This window comes from Cinclus cinclus, chromosome 2 (assembly GCF_963662255.1).
Source record: "Cinclus cinclus chromosome 2, bCinCin1.1, whole genome shotgun sequence".
Taxonomy (NCBI): Eukaryota; Metazoa; Chordata; class Aves; order Passeriformes; family Cinclidae; genus Cinclus; species Cinclus cinclus.
In genome coordinates this window covers 111,969,293-111,991,992 of record NC_085047.1, presented here as the reverse complement: position 1 = coordinate 111,991,992, position 22,700 = coordinate 111,969,293, and the positions used below count along the sequence as shown (strand labels likewise).

Here is a 22,700-nt window from a genome sequence, read left to right as displayed (position 1 = left end):
GTAGGTAAATTAGGTACTGCTCCCATGTAATGCCCCATTAAGTATTTGCATTTTTGACAGCTGCAAAACTTCTGTTTATATAACAACTCAGCAGTGGTTTAGTGGCCAAGGCCATGAATAGCAGCAAAATGCACTAATATTGGAATCAGGGCAGAGGGCACAAAGCTGGTGTTGGGTCTGTCTTCTCTTCTGAAAGAATCCATTGGTTTGCTGGACAAACAGGCTCTGGAGGCTATCTGGGTCACTGGGAAGGACAGTGGCTGCACAGGTCAAAACCCAGGTTTTCCAGTCTTTTGCTGAAGCTCAAGGAGTTAAGGTTTTGTCTGGTTAAATGACAAACAGCAGCTGACCATGCTGCCCACCAGGCTGTGCATTCAGTAAAAATGCATAAACAGGAAACCTGCTGATCGTGGAGAGCTGTGCAAAGGTTTTTGCTGGGAAGAATTTGCTGTGTTTGATTACTCAGTAGGTGAAAAATCTGTGCAGCAGTTTCCCCAAAGGGAAGGAGGCCATAGGAAACCCCGTTTAACCCATCTGTAAAGTCCAAGTGATTTAACTCTCATCCCACTGGGGTTTAAGGAAGATCAATGGACAGCACATCCCTGTGAGTTACTTAAAAATAGCCTTTCACTACACACCTAGTCACACATTGTGCTCTCCTTCCTCCAAAATGCTGTAGGAAGGGAAAGAAAGATGATGGAAAGGTTTTGAAATGAGAACTGTGTGGCTGCAGCTGCCCACCTTGATATACTGCCCCAGATGCAATAAGGTTGCAAAACTGAGCTGAGGGCAGAGTGACAGGAGCTCTGGGCTGTCACCAGCATACCCAGCTCCCCTTGGCAAGCAGGACTGAGAGGCCACACTACCTGGGCACAGCTGGCTTCCATCCCCTGGTGTTCTCAGCCCAGCCCAGCACTGAGCCCTGGGCTGGGGCAGAGGGACAGCTGCTCCCAGCAGGCCATTTCTAATCAGAAAATTAGAATTTTTCTAATTTTTAGAGCCTCCCACCCAGACCAGTCACTGCCTTCCCTCCAAACCAGCCCTGCCCCGCCTGACCCTCCTCCCTCCAAGCCCTAACCTAAACTCACTCCCCAGCAGCTATTTCTTGCTTTGCTGTGCTTTACAAAATCCCCTCTCTTCCAGGCTTCCTGTGCTTTTCCCACAGCTTCTGTTCCTCTGTCCAGCCAAGCACAGGAATTCATACATCACTTCCCAGGCACAGCTTTGCTTCTGCCCAACTTTACTCCCACCACCTGCCTGGGCACAACCTGGGGCTCCTCTGCTGCAGGGGAGTGTCTCTAGTTTAGCTGCCTCCCAAGAAGATGATCATCTTCCCAAACATATTCAGCTTCCCATACAGAAAGCAGAGGACATTCCTGACACAAAATCTACTTCTACTTGAAGCCCCATTTCCAGAGGCTGAGGTGGAGAAACTTCAGCAGAGAACCCATATGAATTGTATTATTTTTTGTATAATGAGAACAATTTATTTTCTTTTTCTGTGTCCTTTGAAATGATCTGATAGATGAGGTTTGAAAAGTTTAAGTGGATGCCCAGTGTTATTATTACGTCAATAAATCTGCAATCAGTCTCAAAGGAAGTCTCCCAAGGAAGCACACCTAAACATTCTGTTCTGTTTCTGACAGTGGTTTTTACACATGGATTTGTATTTAATTCCTGTTGTATTTCTTACACCGTACAAGAGTCATCACTTTTGCACCAGGCTTGTAGAGGTCTGTTTTGGCAAGATCAGCTCATGCAGTCCTCAGTCTTTCTTAATCTCATGCCTGTGTTTGTTTCATTGAACCCCACCCAAGTTAGAAGCTATGGATGTAGCAACTCATTTGAATAGAATGGTAACAATAACTGGCTGATCTTTATGGGACTCTCTAGGGAATTTCCCATGGTAGGCATTTGCTAATGCCAACAGACACTTAGATATTCAGCCAGAACTGATTCTCATACATATGTATACAAAGCAGATCTTGATTTCTTATTTTAGTAAGTGATGCCACAGTAAAGGTTGGACAGATCCAGAGATGCCTCATCCTTCCACTTGGAGGAAGTTGCAGCTGTGTTTTGTGGGGGCAGCGTCAACCCACGATGTTCCCCTGGAGTAGCTTTAATTCCAAGATTCAACTGGAAAAAGGGAGAAATGCTCTGCCTGCAGAGACACCTCCCTTTTGCCCTCTACATTAACTCAGGTCCTGTGTCCATCACGCTAGCAGTGAGCTTAATTAAATGCTGGCATAGCTGCACTACCTTCTTCAGGTCTTGCCCTCATAATAAAAAAGATAAATTATTATTCTTTTCTTTTACTTTTTCTATTCTTTCCCACACCTTCCTCTTCCGCAGGTTTTTAAAATGTCGTGTGAAACAGGAGAAAGTTGCACTTCCCCTTTCATACATTCTTGCTGGATGAGATGATTTTTCCTACCAGCACTTCAGCTTCTTCATCACTGATCTCAAAGCCATGGGATGTTGCTGCTGCAGCACACTCTAGCCAGACAAAGAGATATCCTGATGCTTGCAATAACAACTTTGAGGGCTTTGCTCCACTGCTGAGACCCACTCTGTCCCCTGACCTTGTGGCGACACGGCTCTTCTCGATCTGCAGGTGCCCTAAGCAGGTCACTTGCGGAGCTTTTCTAAAAGCCGCTGTAAAGCAGCGCTACCCTGGGCAATAAAACCCAGGGGAGTCAGGTCCCATCGCAACCCTTCAGCTGAAAATATCCATAAAAAGGGTATTAATTGCCTGGAGCCTTCGATGGTCGCGTACGGACAGGGGACCCCTGACCGGGCTGGTGGGGAGCTCTGGCGGCTCCCGGCTCTCCCTCCGGGCTCTCCCCTCCGGGCTCTCCCGGCTCCGGGCTCTCCCCGCTCTCCTGGCTCTCCCCTCCGGGCTCTCCCGGTTCTCCCGGCTCCGGGCTCTCCCCCCGCCCTGCTCTCCCGGCTCTCCCCTCCCCGCTCCTCCCCTGCCGGCGGACGGGACCTGCTCCGCAGCCTGCCCCGGGGCCAGGGGGTCTCCCCACACTCCCATTAAGCAGCTCAGTGCCCTTGCGCTTTCCTTGCTCACTGCAGCAGCAAAACTCTCGTTTCCCTAAGAGGGGGTGCGCATCCCTGCCCGGGAAGCGGGCGCCGTATCCCGCAGCGCTGCCAGCAGCGACCCTTCCCCGCGGCCACCACTCACCCGTGCGGCTTCATCGCGCCGGAGCCGAGTTGAGCCCGGCCGTGCTAAGCCGAGCCGAGCTGAACAGCCGTGCTGAGCTGTGCTGAGCCGAGTCGAGCACCAGCCTCTTCCCTCCCACGCCTCCCCCGCCGGGGATTTCCGCCTTCCGAGCGGCCGGGGCCGGGCCGGCTGTGCGAAAGGGACTCGGTACAGCCCCGTTCTGGGGTACGGCAGGATCAGGGACTCGGTACAGCCCCTCCTGTGGTACGGCAGGCTCAGGGACTCGGCACAGCCCCTCCTGTGGTACGGCAGGATCAGGGACTCGGCACAGCCCCTCCTGTGGTACGGCAGGATCAGGGACTCGGCACAGCCCCTCCTGTGGTACGGCAGGATCAGGGACTCGGCACAGCCCGTTCTGGGGTACGGCAGGATCAGGGACTCGGTACAGCCCGTTCTGGGGTACGGCAGGATCAGGGACTCGGTACAGCCCGTTCTGGGGTACGGCAGGATCAGGGACTCGGCACAGCCCCTCCTGTGGTACGGCAGGATCAGGGACTCGGCACAGCCCGTTCTGGGGTACGGCAGGATCAGGGACTCGCCCGTCCCCACTGACCCCTTCCACAGCCTCATCGGTGCTGCCGGAGCTCCCAGCTCTCGCAAACCTTTCTTCTCCCCAAATCCGTGTCTGGTCCCCATTCCCGTCAGGCGGGATGCCCCTCACCCTGCCGGGGAGCACTGGGGAGCCTGGGCTGGGCAGCTTTTCCATAGCACGGGCGCCGCGGCATCCTCTTGGCTCTGCGATGCGCTGAGATCGGTCCCCCAGCCCCGAGGGAGGGCAGGGACCGCACCCGGTGCGCTCCGGCATCTCGAAGAATCCTACCTGGGAAAGTTGTGTTTCCAAGCACATTAGGTGTATGTTTGCATAAATAGCATATTTATTCTATATTTTTATTTTGTAAATAGCTACATGGGATTTGATAGAGAACAGAACTGCACCTGGAGCTGTCGTAGGTGTGTGGTTTTAAACACCCGGGTGCTTAAAAGCTGCGGTTTTCAGTCTCTGCAGTTTCATTTTTTGGCTCCACATCAGTGGCTATGTTTGCCTTGTTTGTTGTCAGGAGCTTCAACCCAGCTGGGACCTCTTTGCCATCGTGAGCGTTTGTAAAAAGCAGCACAAAGCTGTCGCAGCATCAATGGTTAAAGTCCGTCACGTTCATGTGTTAATTTTTCTTGGTTTTAGTCACCCTGGCAATGTGATTACATTATGCACAGTGAACATGAAACTGGGGTTGTGCAAGACCCACAGGTCTCAAGGTCATTTCTGCTGCCAGCCAGTAGCAAGATGGGGGGATTTCAGTTTTGGGTCTTAAAGCTGACGCTACTTCAGCCTCTCTGTGTATTACTGACACCTGCAAATCAGTGATCGGTCTGGGAGGGTAGGCTTACATTTGTGCTAAATTTAAAGGAACATTCCTATGGAATTATGCCTGAATCAGAATGTATTTGCATCAGCCAGTTCATGTGTTTCACTGAAATATTTCCTGGTGGAAATGTGCACGATACTAAAACTTTACTAAAGTATGACTTGCAACTGAGAAAAAAGTCAAAAGAGAAATCACAATAACTTTAGCCACTTGTGTGGTTTGATGCGAAGGTAAAGAACAAAAGAAGGTACAAGGCATGAGTGATTTTGCAGCACTTTTCCAACACTTTTTCTCTGCCTAGAGAGTAGCTAGTAGAATTAGCAAATGAAAGAGGTACACTTAATAGAGCATGAGGGGAGGACAGTGCACAAAGACAATTTTTTTCCTTAACCAGTGGAATAGGACAGCAAAACTGACTGCTAATAACAGTCTGGTAATGAGGGGAAAGATGAAATTACAAGTAAAGTATCTTGTGATTCTGAGAAAATAATTTGTGAGAAGTGAATGAACAAAGAGGAAACAATAGCCTATTTGTTTTCTCTCTAGCTCACATTTTGTCGTCATACCAGGCACTCAGGGAATTGGCCAAAAATATCACTTTTAACACTCAAATTCCAAGATTGTTCCATGCAAGTGAGGAAACCTGTAGCTTTGTAAAACACATGTTTTGGGCAAAATGTGCTCCGTGTGTGTGGCAGCAATGGCAATCCATTTATTTATACCCAGAGAAGTGAAGTGCTGTGTTATATTTACTTATGTTGTTAGAAGGGAGTGCTGGTATTCAGTTATTTATTAGTTGTGCATGTTGAGATAGTTGATTTCCTGTTGTTTTAGGAATAGCAAGGGAATAACTACATTGACAATACTTTTCCCAGCTCACTGTGTGGGGGTGTGTTAAAAAAGAAATCCATCACGGTATGTCATTGCTGAAAATGTCTCTTGAGCCTCTTGCATTCAGGCCACATTATCCTGTGTGGAAAAAGAGTGCTCTTGCTGTCTGAATTTCCCTCTGCTCCTTTGCTCAGTTTCATTTCTGCCAGATATCCTTTGCTCTGATCATTTACTCAGGACACTAGATAATGCATCAAAAAATCTCTTGGGGAATAGAGCTCACAGGTTTTAGGGTGTGAAATGCCTTCTGGAAAAGGGTTACTTTCTTTTGCCCATGTTCACTACTTGACTATAAGAGTGACAAGAGAGGGAGCACAGCTGAATAAACTCAGCCTCAAGCCAGATGCAGATGCCTTTAGCTGAGGAAGAGAAGGACCAGATTGTCTGAAAGTATCCAGCAAAAGTTTTCCTTCTCCAACAGGAGGTTGTTAGTTTTCAGGAAAACTTCTTCAGCATGGCATTTCCGATCCCACATAACACACAGAGCATGGGAAATTAAATGAGCAATTAAAAAAACTCCATCACAGCTAACCCTGGATCCCAGTGACTGGCAAACTCTCCACAGAGAGCATGAAGAGGGAGTCCATGGTGCTACATTGGTTGCTCTCTCATTAAACTAAAACATACAGGTATTTAGAACCTACCAAAACTAATTTCAAACCTCACCCTTCTCAAACTGTGGTAAGATGAAGTCCACAAAATGCCCTACAATTCTTATTTGTGATCATGATGCTCTTCTGTGAGGAAAATTGATGAAATGTTCAGAGAAAATCCTTAAGAGCCATTGTGGCAATATCTGAACAGGTGAAACAGTTTTCAAATGCAAACACAATTGCATAGTCTCAAGACTAATCCTTACTCTAAGGAGATAAAATGCAGCATGGATATTTGTAGTACAAATGAAAGATTATGTCAAGAATTTTTAAGAAGCAGATTAAAAGAAAAAATATTGCCCATAATAGTATAGATATAATTGTAACTTAATTATCATTACGTGAGCATAATTGTTAAAATAAATGAGCCCTGATTTGAAATTATAAAACATATTAAGCATGGGTTTGAAAACTGATATTGTGTTCCAAGTCTAAATGGACCTTATAGAAAACTATTTTAAGAACAGATACAGTAAAAAGAAGTCCTAACACTATATTAGAAAGCAAATATGTATCTGTCCTGCTCTATGCCATTGCCATGAAATAAAGCATCTAGCAAATTTTGGAAATCAATCAATCATATTTTCTCTGATATGAAAATATTGCCTCTTGAAGAAAAAAGGCTCTTTTCCTGGATACATTAATGTCAGAGCAAAACAGTGCAAATCACATACCAAAAATAATTTTTAATATTGTCTTTAGAATTAAAAATAAAAAGAAGAAAAGTGTTTCTTTAATAGCACAGTCAAATAGGAACCTGTGTAATGCAACAGGATATGATATGGGTGCCAATTAGTGAGAAACAGGAACTGAAATCTGTATGACAATGTTGTTTATTGAATTATTTGATAAAATTTCATACAACTACTAGGATTTGATGAGAACATTAGTTTCATTTTATTGTAAAAACTTGTTTGACCCTTAAATAACTCAAAACATACCCTCTGATACACTGGAATATAAAGTGTAGTGTGGCATTTGGGTTTTTGAAGACGTGGTTGCAGGACAGATGAGTGGTTGGGCTGAATTCCCCTAAAAGCCCTGTCTTTCAGGAGGTGCAATGGTCAGGACATGAAGCCTTTTTCCATAATGGGTTAGAGGCAGGTCAGTAGCTGCCAGTACAGTGAGTACAGGTACAGATCTATGTGTGGATGCTGCCAGGTTTTTTGTGTGTGCTGCCATGCCATGGATGTGCTGCCTCTTTCTTCTAGTCACATCAGGAGAGGACTCACCCCAGAAAGTAAAAAAGGAGCAATATTGCATGGCTCATCAGCTGGTGATCAGCAATTATTGATTGCCACTTTATTTTGGAGACAGAAAGAAAAGGAAACAAAGAGAGAAAAGAAAAGAAAAGAAAAGAAAAGAAAAGAAAAGAAAAGAAAAGAAAAGAAAAGAAAAGAAAAGAAAAGAAAAGAAAAGAAAAGAAAAGAAAAGAAAAGAAAAGAAAAGAAAGAAAGAAAAAGAAAGAGAAAAAGAAAGAAAGAAAAGAATCTACCCCAGAGTTGTGACAGGTGAAGGCAATAATGTGGTCTTTGTTTAGACACATTCCAGAGATAATGCACTCTGATTTTCATTTCTGAAGGGGATATTTTGAAGACTCTGCCCTTTTGTATGAAAAGAAGTCATGATTTGCCATAACTTGATGAGCTTTAATCCTTCATCTTTAATTTGAGTTTTTGCTTTAATGATGAAGAAATAATTTTTCCTGGGCTAAAGAAGGATGTGGTCTGGCAGGGTGTCATCTGCTCAGTGAACACTGCCCATTCTGATGTTACTTCCCTGAAATACTCCAGAAAGCAGTGAAAAGGAGATAAACGTTGCAATTCATCTACACACATTTGGGTGGTCATGCTGCCCAGCCAGGGCTATGAAGCAAACATTGACTTTGTGACAGCTGAGGGGGCCTTGCTCCATAGAATACTGGACACTCCTGCTCTGCCATCTGCCTCCAGCCCTTCAGCTTCCCCAGGCATCAGCATTTCTGGGACCTGCTCTTGGGGCAGTTGGTTACAGCCACAACACTCCCTTTACTGCAAAAAACAAAGAAAAATGAACCCACTTTGCTTTATCAACATGCTGCATCAGAATGATAAGAAAGCTGGCTGGCCCTCAAGGATGGCAGACATTCCTTCCACCTCCACCCAGGTTCCCTTCAGACTTCATCCTTCTGATCCCAAAGTATCAGAGGAAAGAGCAGCTGGAGACTTTGACATATTTGCTCCCCAGGTGGCTGACTCACATCCAAACATTGTTTGGGATCTGTGTTTGTTCTGGTGACTTTGCAGAGGCTGAAGGACCATTAACATCCTATTTTGACTCCTCTAAGCCACCAGAGTCAAAGGGCCCTGAGCTCCACAGCAAGTGCTTGGCTAGAGCATTGCCTCCAGAAAGACCTCCAGGTGTAACCTACAACCCCAAGACAAACACATCCACATGGATCTATTATGTCAGTCAGTGGCTCATTTCCAGAGCTCATTGTTTTTACTATTAGCAGCTTCTTCACTCTCCCATGGCAGTGCTCTGTATTTGCTTCCAGTCTTTGGTTTCCCTTCTCATCTCTGTGCTGGAGTGAAGAGCCTTGCTAGAGTGACTACCTCCTCTCTCCTCTCCCTCAGCCAGCCATTTGATGGGCTTTGTGCCACAGCACAACACCGAAAACATTTCTGTTTTTTGTGATCATTGACCTTTCATTGTATTTCTGCATTTTCTGCAGCTTGAGGAATTATTGACATGGCACTGCTGTTCTTCACCTGTACAGCAGTGCAGCTAAGGGTGCTATAGAACCCAAATTAAAGGCAGTTGAATGAATGAGTCAGTACGACAGGACTGATGTGTTTTAAATGTGCAGAACCAGGTGCTTTGCATCTACTCCATCAGAGGAGCAACATATTAGAGAAATTTGAAGTCTATAAACACTCGTGTCTATTATTTGCAGGGCATTGGAAGTGCTGCCTTCATTGCACTTCTAACAGACTGGCTCTTCCCAAAATGTTAAGTGGAAAATGGAAAAAGAAGAACAGAAAGGCAGGCAGACATACAAAACACCAGCAAAACCCATTTTTAAGACCAGACGACTTGCACAAATAAGCCCAAATTAAGCTCTGAGTTACATGTTGTACAAACTGGGTTTGTGAGAAGAGAAGGACAGGCCAGAATTCATCTTTTCCTCCACTGTCTTTATAATTTTACTGTGCTTCAGAAAAAACAGGTCCCCAGTTTTGTTACTTTAAAAATGCAAATAATTTGCTCTTGTGACCAGTAGACAATTTTTAAAAGAGCCTTATATACATAAATTCAAAATGTTCTTGGTTGTACAGAAAAGTATTTTTTTCTTTGTTTTGTTCTTTGTTTTTTTTTAAGTGTGCTAATTCATGCTCTAAGTGGAAACAAGGCCATGTTACCCTTGTAAAGACAAATATTTATTTCATTATTCAAAGCACAAGGCAGTTGTTCAGCCTTTGAAGTCTGAGATTGCTGAGAGATGTTTTAAGATTGTATTTTGAATGTTTAACAGATTACAGACTTAGATTTCTAGAGCACTTGTTAAGTTTCTCTGTAGTGTAAAGGAAGAGTTATAATCCCTTCCATTCTGCTCTTTGGGTGTGTTTATATTAGCAGGATCTGTGTAAGTCTATTATTCTGCAATAAATTGGATTAACAGGCTGTCTGCTCCTGCTGTACCTCAGCTGGGGTGCAGAAATGTGCGTTTCCCTTCCCCTCATGAGCACGTCTGTGTGTGTTTGGCACACAGCAAGACCACGAGTGAAGGACTGATGATGGACATGCAGCTGTGTTCCTCTTCCATCCTCCTTCTCAGATCTTCAGGAGATTTCTTAGGAGAAAAAAAAGCTGCTGAGCAATGTTTGGGCCTTCTCTGAGTGTCTGTTTTAGGGACTGACTCATCTCAGCAGTGGTCATTTCCCTTGTTCCCAATCAGTTTTATTTCCCAAAGTAGGTCACCTCAGTTTGTGTTGTCGCACATCTCCCTGAAAAGTTGTCTTTGTTTAATGTCTGTTGTTAGGATTCAGTGTATTTAGGCTGTGGGAGAGAAAATAACAGATGATTACTTTCAGGGAGGAATTTGCAAGGCAACTCATCTATAAACTAAAAGAAAGTCTGGGATTATCTTTTTTGCCCTAGTGGTTTTCACTCCCACTCAGTGTCAACCTTGATAGAAAGGAACATTGCCCTTACAGCCCATAAGACTGCTCTAGAGAAAATATTGGGGTTTTAAAGTTTTGTGGGTTGTGGTTTTTTTGTTTGTTTGTCTGTTTTTTTTCCTTTTAAAATGGACTAGATTGGGCATTCATTTAATTTTAGGAAAGGGAAGGAATTCCAGAAGGAATTCCAGTTTTCCTGTGTGATGCTGATGTATCTACACAGCAGGTGTAATCCATACTGTGCTCTGCTTTCAGAATATCAGTACCATGGCAAGGGGAATGCATGTATATATTCACATGTGCACAGATCCACAAGAAATTGTTAAAAAGCCGTATCTTCCCCTTGACCATTTTCATTATGAGAACTTCCACCCATGAGCACAGGAGGCTTATAGAAAAGAAAGCAGTGGGAATGAAAACCACATTGGAATAATACATTGGCAACACAACACACATCACCGAGGCAACTCAAATTTCAGCAGACATTTACCTTTTAGGTTGTTCTCAGCATTCCATACAGAGATTTTCACCCAGATTCCAACCTGCTGGAATAAAAAATGCGAGCACATGTGAGGCAGGAGTGCTCAGTTTCCCTATTTGTGCTGGTTTCCCCACCCAAACTGGTTTTCCATGCGGGGCCACGCGGGTTTTTCCTGGAATCACAGTTGGAAGGGTCTCAGTGGAGCATGCACGCAGAGGCATTTCCTGTGCCTGCAGCCTCCTCACATGGGCTGCCCAGACCCGTCCACCCACGCAGCCACAAAAGCAGAACAAGCTGAGAACAAACAGAAATGGTGAAGCAGTTACTCAGTGACACAATGGAAAATGTTGTACGGAGTATGGCACACTTCACAGCCAGGACTTGCAGGGATGTGTGAAAGTGGCTAAATCATCTGTGGTGGGACTGATGGAGGGCAGCCCTTCCTAATGGGAGTGTTGTTGTCCCCCTGAAATTTGGGGGGATTTAATTTAAATCTGCTGTTTGGACCCACAATACCAGATATACCTCTGATATAAATTACAAATGCTTTTAACTTTATTACCTCCTTGGGATTAATCAAATCTATTAATTTCTAAATAAGATGCCTTGCCAGTAACTTTTTTTTCCCAGCCAATATCAGACTCCAGTAAGTTATCTGGACTGTTTATGTCCTCATGGCTCCTACATATATTTGTTCCTGTATTTCCCCCTAACAGTGTGTTGTAATTGTTTCTGATAATCTTATCTTTTGGTTAATGACTATGGCTTTGTGTGGAGCCAGTCCAGTATGGTCTTGCCCAAGCAGAAGGCATCTCCATTTGGCATTCTTCTGATTCCCACTGGAAGGATCAAAATATTTGGGAAGTTATTAAAACGAAAGCAAGTCCTGCAGGGGAGAACATCCCCTGCTCTAGTACCACAGCTCTGACAATTTTTTGAGTTATTTTGTAAAACATATTAAGTTTCTGCTGACCACTGGTAGCCTGAGAAAGTGTCTAAGAAGCATGTCCTCAGGTTGCTGTAGTGAGTGGTGGTGTTTCACTGGGGTTGTGCTGAGGTCCAGCTGTTGAACACAGGGTTGGCTGCGTGGCTGGGCTGCCTTTGATGCTGTGTTCAGAAGACAGGCAGGGTTTTCACTCTGCTGAGAGGGTGTAGCTGAGAAGAGAGAGGTCTGTGAGGCTGGTCACTGCCTGCACTCACACCTCAGCAGCAGGCTTTGCCAAAAGGTGATGGTCTTTGAGCCAGGGACAAAGCCATGAGGTGAGTTAGTCTGGGGCAAGCATCAAGAAGCAGCAGCAGAGCTTGGTCTCCTCCCAGCTGGCAGTGGTGCTTGCTTTGAGAGTCTTTTGTATGGCTTTCCTCAAGTGCTGAAAGCAATTATCTCTAATAATTACCCAGTAAAATAATAGTGTAGCTGTAGTTTAATGTGATTGCTTTGGTTCTGTGTCTGCTTCTTATCTGTTGCCAGACTGGATGTAAATTGAAGCTGCCTGGAACAAAACAGAACCATACAGATGGAATTGTACCAGTTACATTGACTTTTTTAATGTTTTCGTATGAGCTCTCAGGAGATTTTATTTTCTGATTATTATCCTGTTTCTATTCAGATGTGAAAAACCTTGCAATTGCACCATTAGAAGCAAGATAAAACACTTTCAAGTATATTTACAGGATGATTTTTTAAACTTGTAGGCTAAGAAATCCTGTTCTTTTCTCAGATTCACAATCTTGTATGGTTTTCTCAGAACGAGACACATTTTACTATTCTAACCTATAAATAATCATTGTTTTGGTAAGCATTTGAAAAGGTTAAAGAGAAAGAATATTTTTATAAGCTAGTGTTAATGTAAACCTGATGGATACTGGCAGAGATTTCCACCCTCCAGGCAAGTAGGCTTTGTAACTGAGGACACACAGGTTTCATTGGGACTGCCTCAATAAAGGATTTACAGAACAAAGACCTCAGTGTTCTTCTACAGAGTCACCACAAAGGTCAGCATAAACAGTCTCTGAGTAGCTAATGAAATAACATAAAACCAATCTCATCCTTGTGTAAAATAAAGACAATAATGTGGTTGTGGAAGGAAAAAGAAAAAGTGTGTTTATTTAATGCACTGAGGAAGAAATATGAATAAGGAAAGCTGGAGTCTAGATCTGAATCAAGATCACCAAGAGTCAACAAGATCTTATTTATATAACTGAAATTGAATCCATGACTTAAAGGGAAATGACACAGAAATCTCATAAATTTTGGATAACCCTTGACCTGAGAGACAGCCTGTTTTAATCAGTTTACATATATGCTATATATTTGCAAATATTAATTGAGCAGTTCTTGTAGCACTGGAGGGATTCTTAGTCCAAGCCAGGGAAGAATTTGTAAGGTCCATATTTTAAACATGCCAGCAGACATTGTTATTAAATCTCTATTTTATTAAGAATGTTTACTATCCTTTTAAAAGCATTTTAAAAGAATGTTTTCATAGTGACTGTGGTAGAAGTAGACACTGAAACTTAGTTATAATTACGCCCAAACAAGAACTATTTGCTTGTGATTTAGCTAAATAAAAATGTGGCCTTATTGTCTTAGGTCAGCTTTGAAGAATTAAAGTGAACATATTTTGTTTATCAAGGGAACAGTTCAAAATGATCTAATAGGATTTTCATTGTATACCAAGTTTAGGGCAATAAAGAGGAACCACTTTGCAGTTTATGTGATGATTTCATTCATTATGACATGTAGTTAGGAGAAGAGACTTGGTCTCAAAAAAACCCCATAAATTCTGGGAATGCAGGAAATGTAAGGCACTCTTGTCTACAATATAATTAATATCTCTGCTATCTCAAGAAATATCTTTGGTTCTTTCAACCTGAGGACAATACTATGAAGTTGCAAACAAGGTGAGAAAAATTTTAGAAATCCCAAGCCAAATCCACTGGTCAACCAGAGGATCAGAGGATATTGTGGTGCTAAGTACCTGCAGATGACAGGGCAGGCTTTATTCTTCAACAGTAACCTAAGAGGATGATGGGAATAGCTGGCTGTTTCACCAGAAAAGGTAGAGCCAGAAGTGAGAACTCTTGAACCTACATAAACTCCCTGGCTGGTCACCTTTGAGCAGGTGATGTGTCGTTTCTCATGATTATCCAGTTCTGGATGTTCTCTGTGTGATATCCCTGTATGGTCAAGGCTTTTGTCTTTTAAAAGAGAAAAATACACAGTTGTGTGCGACTCTTAGGCTACAGTGTCAGCCAGTTTTAATATCATGGGGAACATTAGACAAAACCTTTGTATTGTGGGCTGGATAGGGCAGTTCCCTTCTCTGGTGAAGGGATTTCTACTGAGGCCAAAACAAGCACGTGGCTCTCATGCTTTCTAAGAATCAGCATCCAAACTCTATGGGGATGGGCTTCTCCAACAAATAATACTGCAACACCAGTGATAAATCTGTAGTGCTTTAACTTGTATGAGTGGTTTGTAGTTCTTTTAATACCAGATACAGAGCTGTTTCTGGTATTGAAGTACTATCATTAGGAACATCTATTTCTCATGAAAACATTGAAATTCTTGAAGAAATAGGTGCTGGAAAGTGAGAAACACATAGCATACTAAAATCTGAGTGTATTCACTTTATTAGTTCATATTAGTGCATGAAAACTAGAAACACAGTCAGATACCTGTGGCATGCACAGACTCCAGGGTTGCTTTTGTGCTGTGTTAAAATCACTTAGCATTAATCCGTAACAGACTTAGGCCAATAATTTGTCTAAGATTTCCCCGTGTAATATGAGATCTATTTGTGTGAGATAGATTCCAGGCTTCCAACATCACCCATTTATTTTCTCTCTAATCCTTGTATGTCCTCTGCCTCAAACTCTGGGTAGGTTCAAGCTGAGACCATCCCTTCATTTTTAATCTGATGAGTGGTTGATGTTTTGGCTGAAATGACACCACAGAGGCTGCTGCCCCCACCTAGACCAGGAGCTGAGAGGCTTAAAGAGCAGGAAAATAAACTGGGCCAGCCTTGAAGAAAAAGAAAGCATTGTCACTCTGAAGGACAAAATGTGCTTCAGTCAGGAAGGACCTAGACTCCAAGGTATGAGCGTGAGTAATAAGGGAAAGCAGTGGCTTTTCTGAGAATTTTCAAGAACTTTAGAGAGGCAAGAAACTGTGTGTTGTTGCCCATTAAATTAGGATTATCCACATATACCCACAGGAGTGACCCCCCCAGCACTGCCAGGAGCTGGTGGACACACCAGGTCATGGGGAGGAGGTGGGAAGGGCAATGGGCACACAAGGTCTCACTGGTCCAAGCTCACGAAAAAAGGCTCCCAAATTCTCTCTTTTAAGTAAGAAAGACATGGCAGCAGAAGTTGTTTGAGCGGGAATATGCTGCTTCTCACATGAATAATGATTTTTGTAGGTTCAGATTAATGATGTGTATTGCAGGGAGAATGCTGGGGATGCTCAGGGTCAGCACAAGGCCACAGACCACATGGAGCAGCCACTTCCATCAGGTTTATTTCCTACCCTGGGCTGATTGAGATCCAGGAACAGGCTGAGAGGAATTTTGGGATATATATAGTGCACCATACTTGTAAGTGGCACAGGATCCTTGAGGTGTGGCACTGTGGCAGAGAACACACCCTCTCTTGAACTCTGGTGGTGTCTACTGGCACACCAAAAAAAAAGGACTTAAATCCAAATACAAAAAATATGCACCAGCCAAAAATTTGTGCGGGGTTAATCAAGTCTGTACAGAAGTCACTCCAGAGTCATCCTGAAAATAAAGTAAGGGAGAGAGGGTACTGTGTGCTGTGGCTCTGGCTTGGTTTGTTGCCAACCCCAAACCAAGTCGTCGGTGGCCAAGTGCCACATTCAGTCATTTCTTGAACACAAAACCACTTGTAAAACACTTGTAAAGCACTTGTTCCTTGTATCTCAATCTAAATTGACCCTCTTGTAATTAAAAAAAAAAAAAGGCAGAAGGACCATCAGAAAAAAAATCCATTATCTAGAATCCCAGATTTTGAATTGCTGTGCCACAGAAATGCGCAGGGTTTATACCACAGAGCTGTTATTGGCACTGGCACCAGCAAAGAAATGAGCATGGATGCAGTCAGACACTGAATTGCACAATGTTAACACAACTTTCAAATAGATAAGGTTTTTTCCAGCAGGCATAATAAAAAATAGTCGAACAGAGTAATTTAAGTTGTGCTGATTTGCATTAATGTGGAAGAAAATATTCAGCAGTTCCTGATGGGAAATATAAGCTCCTGGAATGGAGAAAGTGGCAGTGAGACTTGTATATCATTAAATCATGTATACTCTTAGAAACTCTTTTATTCAAGCATTCAAACTATTTTATCCTTCTGTATTGGAGATACAAATCACAGTACCAAATTTTATTTATTTCTGTACAAAAATTGGCATGCACAGAATCAGTTTTATGCTCCCTGAGGATGCATACTCAATAAGGAGACTTTTTATTCTAGGAGAAAACGCAAAAAATTCTGGGCCAACAATGCTATATATTGCTTGTGTACTTGCTGTTCCCATAAGAACCAAAAGTCTGTGCATTATACAAATGCACAGAAAGGCACAACAGAGAATAAGAGTGAAAAATATTCTCCATATTTGTCAATTTTTAAAAATACATATTTTTTTTATTTGCTTGGCTTTGGTAATTTTGAGGAAGGCTGGAAAATAAGATGATTTAAAAGTTCAGGGCTAAAACACCCTATTAGAAATACTATATTGCAGGAGAACCTGAATATCTTTTGCTAAATAGTTTGGCAATTAAAAAAAAATTGATTTCTTGTCTAGTTTTTTTAGGCTATCTGTAAGGGATCAGAAGGGGGACAGCTCTGTGTGCTTATCATAGGGTAGCATGAGCAAGATCTACTCCTAATGCATGTGCTGTTTCCTCATTAAAACCCCTCAGTGGGGCAGAATTTGCTTGGTTAATTCCTGATTTCATACCGAGTTTCTTTGCTGACCCTGAGGCTTGTCAGGTGTGCTCACTTTTCAAAAGGGAAAGGACACTGGTTTGGGCTGATGCCTGGAAAGGCTGACCTGGAACAGAGCCTAGACAGAGCAAAAGTAATAAAATAGGTATTTATTGAAAGGATACACCTTGGGCAGTGCAAGAGCCTGGCTGGGGCTACACCCAAATCAAATCCATGATGGATCCTGGTCACGAGTTTTTACACTTTTATAAGTTTTGATTCATCTACATCTTAGGGTTAATTATCCAACCACAGCCCCAGGCGATGAAGTCTCAGCCCTGTGGCTTGCTCCCTTTCCCTCACTCTTGTTTCTGCTTTTTGGGAACCAGTTGTCTTGATTCTCTAGCTAGAAAGGAATTGTTTTGTCTCACTACCCTGTGAAGAGACCTTACCAACACACAATATGAAGTTTCAGAGTTACACACTGTGCAGCAGAGATTCTGAAAAATATAAAAGCTAAACCCCAAGGCATCAGGGCCCTCAGGCAGAACAATACCTCTCAGAATGATTCTGCTCTGAATTAAAAGATTGCTTTACATAATCACCTGAGTCCTTGAAGTTATCCGCTGAGGATAATAAAATGTACTTATTTGCTGTGAGCTTTTGGTTTTGATTTCCCAGGAGGACGGGTCTGGAGCAGTGCTTGCCATGGATGTTGCATCACTGCTTGGCAGCGGAGCTGCTGCTCTGCGTGCAGAAATCACTGCCTGCCTACAGGCAGCCTGCCCTCCCTTAAGGAAATGATCCTCCCACCCAACACTCGTGTTCCTTTGTCACCCCAGCTCCTCGTGGCCTGGGAAGCTCATAAAACACTTCTGTGGGTTCTGTATCCTTGGAGCAACTACAGTAGGAGCAGCCAGGCAGCAACCAACAGAACGAGAGGACACAGTCTCAAGCCGCATCAAGGTTGGATATTAGGAAAAAGTTTTTAATGGAAAGAGTGATAAAGTGCTGGAATAATCTGCCCAGGGAGGTGGTGGAGTCACCATCCCTGGATGTGTTTGAAAAAAGCCTGGATGTGGCACTTGGTGCCATGGTTTAGTTGAGGTGTTAGGGCATGGGTTGGACTTGCTGATCTTGAAGTCTCTTCCAACCTTGTGATTCAGTGAATTCAATGATTCTGTGAGCAGCTGAAAGTGTAGGTAATGACTCAGAATGAATGGTTGTATGTGCTGCAGACACACACCCAGCCACCACCTCACTGTGGTCACTGTGCTTCAAGGGGAGGTTTCATTTTCTGAGCCCCACACTCCATCCTGCACAATGTGCTGCTCACACCTCACTCCTGCCCACAGACCAAACCCTGCCATGCAGGGTGGGCAGCCAGCACATCCAAGTGGAGGATTTGGTGCCCAGAGGTGGGCAGTGGTGCCAGGACAGATGACCCTGGGCATCTGGGGGTGAAATGTGGAACTACAGAAAGCTTGGAAGCACCTGGGCATCAAGGTGACTCCAATGGCAGGAAAGTGTTCTGGTAATTGACTGATCCTCCTCATTTCCAGCAGTGAAAATGGCCTTCTGTGAAAGTAGCATGATCCTCATCATTGTGGAGAGAGAGGAACTCTCCAGACAGATTGCTGGCCCTGCATAACAAAACAATTGCATTTCATCTTCATTGAAACTGATGCTTCTTGGGCTCAGGACTCCTTGTTAAAGCTCTGAGCAGCACATTTGTGTGGGTGAGACCAGAACCAGAAAGACCATGTGGTTCATCTCAGTTGCATTGCTCAAGAGCAAAACTGCCTAGGGAAAAAAAAAAAAAGAAAAAAAATCCTCTTTGACCCAAAACTTAGAGCATTCCCAGCAAGGACAGGAAGATTTTTGTCCACAGTGGGAGGCCATGGGAGGAGGCACTTGAACAGTATTAATTTCATTCCTGGGAACAAAAGTAAGAATAGTTGATGTTGAGGAATAAAAATCCTTCCCATACTTCCTTTTAATTCACTGCAACTGTATTCTGCAACTGGCGGAGCTCGGCTTCCCCCTCCTGGGGACAGGATGGATGGGCAGGAGAAGGCAGAGGATTTTCCTTCTCTCGGTGCTCCAGTGTGGAACTGTTTTTAAACTGCTGACTCTGAATACCTCTGGCTTTGTGTTCTTAAGGGGCCTCTGTAGGACAAGGTCATTTGGAAATCAAGCTTGTTGAAGCAGGATGAAATCTGCTACGGCAATGTTTTTATACCTGCTAGAAGAATACTTGTTGTCTAGTCATCAAAGCCCATGGTTGCTGTTTTGAAATGTGCAGTGGTGAAAACCTGCATTGTTTTAGTGCTGTAAATAGAAACTCTGTGTGCACCCAATACAGAATTTAAACTCTGAGTCACAAGAAAATACCTTTGCCTTCATTAACTTGAAAAATCCTTTTAAAGATTGCAAAACAGTGATTTAAAAGTTCAAGGGTAATTGACGATGATTCCCTTTTAAGAAGAAAGAGCACAGTATCTGTTTTGAAAACAAAGGCATGCATTATTATAACGATATAGAAAAAGGAAAACAGTGGAGGATTGATCAGATTCAGTCATAACATCACACCTTTCAGTTAATCAATCAAAAGACAACAAAGATTTTATACCTAAGCATAACAGCCTGTCAGCTGTACAGCTGATTGTTTTGCAGTAGCCTGTGAGTGCCCAAGCACAGATACATAAAACACAGCTTTTTTTCTCATGGCTTTGACACTCATGGAAGTGTCAAGGGCACCCAATCACTTTAAACAGGAGCACCTGTTCATATGGAACAGCAAAATATCAGATTTTGAAGATGTACAAGTTCATTTTCATGAAGGCTCAACTTAATTTTTTACTCCTTCTCCTTTTAAAATCAAACCCAAAGGTATGACCTTTTAATCTCAGTTTTACATTTTTTCAAAAGAAGCTGGCAGATATCCCATCTTTGTTGAAGTGGATACATTTAAATGGACACAAGTCTGGGAAGATTAAAAGTTAAACTATTATTTGTTTATGCAAAACTTGGTGTATGGCAGTCCTGGAGGCACACAGAAGTTTGAATTTCAATGTTGGCAGAAATTTTACATATATCCATAAATCTTCTTATAGGTTTTATTTTATTTTCTAAGACAGCTTCCAGAAAAGCAAGATTCTCACTTACTTGTGTAGTTTGTGACACTTATTTGGGGAATTCAATTTTTTACTGAGAAAGGGAATTGGGGTTTTAAAATCACTATTTCTTACATAATTGCTGTTCCACAGGTAATTAGTCAGAATACATTTAGTGAATAGCAAATACTTAAAAATCTATATTTGCACAAGCCTGAATTAAAGGTTTAATAAAAAAAAAAAAATCAGAAAATTAACCATGTATTAAGTAGGTCATTGCTGCATGGTTCCACACAAAAGGTTTGTCTCTCATCTGGATTTGTGTGGCTTTCTCATTCCGAGCTCTACATTTTGTTGTGCTCTTGTGCCAAGAGATATGAAGAGTTACAAATATCTCTATCACATGCTCCAGTGGAATTACATCATAATTTTTTTCCAGACTTTTAAAATGTAAGCTAGTTGGCATTTTACAATTTTCTCAGTAGACTCCTTAGTACTCTGGTTGCTCCCCCAAGTCGTCATGCCAGCCAAATCATGATACACAGGAAACAAATATAAAGCATGTATTTAATAATGAATGCAGGACATGAGCCTGGAAATTACCAGACTAGATACAAATTTTAATATAATACAAAATAAGATAAGAAAATACAAAGATATTATTTGTGTCCTATGTTTTTATCTAATCCAAAAGTAAAAATTTCTTCCTGTGGCCCCTTCCTATTTAGATATCTGGTTCTTGTGCACACAGACCAAACAGCTCATAGATCCCCAATAAGTAGCTCTTACTAATGCATATTCATCAGGCTTGCTAGAAAAGGAAACCCAAGTCAGGGGTGTACTTCACTCTGTTAGAAGATATGCTTCAAAAGATGTGAACTTTGCTGGAATATTACAAAGGTTCCAACATTAGAAATTCTCAGTTCTACACAAAGATAGTCTGGTGAAAAGCGCTTATTATTAAGATGTGCAGATTTCTATTTCGTACAAACCAGCTTAAGTTACCAATTATGGAAATATTTGCTTCCAGATATGCCAGCTTTAACTGTGTTCCCAAGACTCATTTTCCAGTGTTACCTGCTACTGCCCAATCCAACAGCCAGTCCTCCGTGATTTCTTTTTAAGAGCTGGATCCTCATCTTGCAGCTCTGATTTAAAGAGAAAAACCAAACCAAACACCTACCCCCCCCAAAAAAAATTTTATCCAGATCAATTTCACCCCTCTCCCCCCCAAAAAATATTTTAACTAGATCAATTTCCCCTTGGCCTTAGATACCTTTTGTGTCCCAACACCATGAATTTGGAGGACCAGGTGTAAAATGGCCATGGATGCCCCTAAAAGGAACCACAGGCAGCAGGAACAGGTCATCCTGACCTCCACCTTTCTCCAGAACTCTTGCTAAAACTTTGTTTTTCACAAAATGTTGCAATTCTTCATTGGGCGATGACAATAGCATTTGAATATTTTCAACAAGATTTCCAGATGATATAATTTCCAGATTTTTTATTAGCTTTGAGGAATTGACAGCATGGATCAGGTTTACAGCAGATGTATTGAGGGTGAAAGTATCTGTGAGCCTAACCCTTATGACAGCTTCTTTCTCTTACTGTACTTTCCCCTCTCTTTAATAATCCCCTATTTTTAGTTCCTTATTCAAGTGATGGAACTGAAATAAAGAGCAGCACTAGTGGGAGCCCTCGACTGGCTGGACAGGACTGACACAGCCCAGTGACAGGACAAGGGGGAATGGCCTCACACTGGAAGAGAGTAGGTTTAAATTAGATATTCAGGATAAATTGTTCCGTGTGAGGGTGGTGAAGCCCTGGCACAGGTTGCCCAGAGGCTGCCCCGTCCCTGGAAGTGTTCAAAGCCAGGTGGGATGGAGCTCTGAGCAACCTGCGATAGTGGAAGGTGTCCCTGCCCATGGCGGAGGGCTGGAGCTGGAGGATCTTTCTTTTCCCTTCCAATGCCCCAGGGCATTCTACGATTTACCTTGCCCTACTTTCATTACCCCATTTTTCAACCCCTGCTTCAGTCTGCTGAGATTTGTGGGGATTTTTTCTCTGCAGCAAACAGGAAACTCTGCATTTCCACCACCCGAGTCCAGCAGTTTTGATCCATTTGCATGACATCTCACTCGACCTGTGCTTTTAAGGGGTGGTGACATGAATCTCCCAGGACTATTCAGGCCACCAGGACAGACCCAAGGCAGAGCAGCTCTGCCTACACCATCCAGGAGGATCTGATGTATCCTTCACTTTCACTCTCCAAATGCTGTCCTCTTTCCAATCCCCAAAAAGATTTGAAATTATTATTTCATAAGATTATACAATCATAAGAATGTGGCTAATATTCTTGGGATTTCTGTATTGCCTGAGGTATATACTAATTGATTTTTTTAGTGGTAAATGGAAAAGGATTTTTAGGTCCTAAAAGTGATAGATTGGTGATCTGTGTAAAAACATATGTTCCTTTAAGCTAATTGAATTGTCAAAAAATGCCTATGCTGATTTTATTGTAAATTTTTGCCTTACTAGATGGTCCATATTCATGTCAGGATTTAATGCTGAAGATTTATTTTGATGTCTTTTACTCAGGATAGCAAACAGTTATAGTTTCAGTCATCTAGACTGCACTTGATTAAAACATCTGTGAACCTGAGTGCGCTAATTGACTGTTTTCCTAGTTCAAGGATGTTTTTTTGTGTGCATAATTTCTGCCTGAATGGAGAGTCATCTTCCCATGCAATATCAGATAAAGTTGGTTCAATAAACCTGTCACTTATTTTCCACACAATTGTTCTCTTCTGCTTTTGTGTTGTGGTTTGCTCCTCAGTACCTTGATACAAATTTG

General features: G+C 42.6%; 1 protein-coding gene across 1 annotated transcript in view; it reads right to left on the bottom strand.

Moving 5' to 3' along the window:
• Nucleotides 1–4,034, bottom strand: part of ICOSLG (inducible T cell costimulator ligand) — a 50,968-nt gene extending 46,934 nt beyond the window's left edge. Inside the window, 2 exon segments of the mRNA XM_062514973.1 lie at nt 3,191–3,358; nt 3,421–4,034. Of these exon segments, the coding sequence (XP_062370957.1) occupies nt 3,191–3,358; nt 3,421–4,034 (782 nt within the window).
• Nucleotides 4,035–22,700: the final 18,666 nt, after the last annotated feature.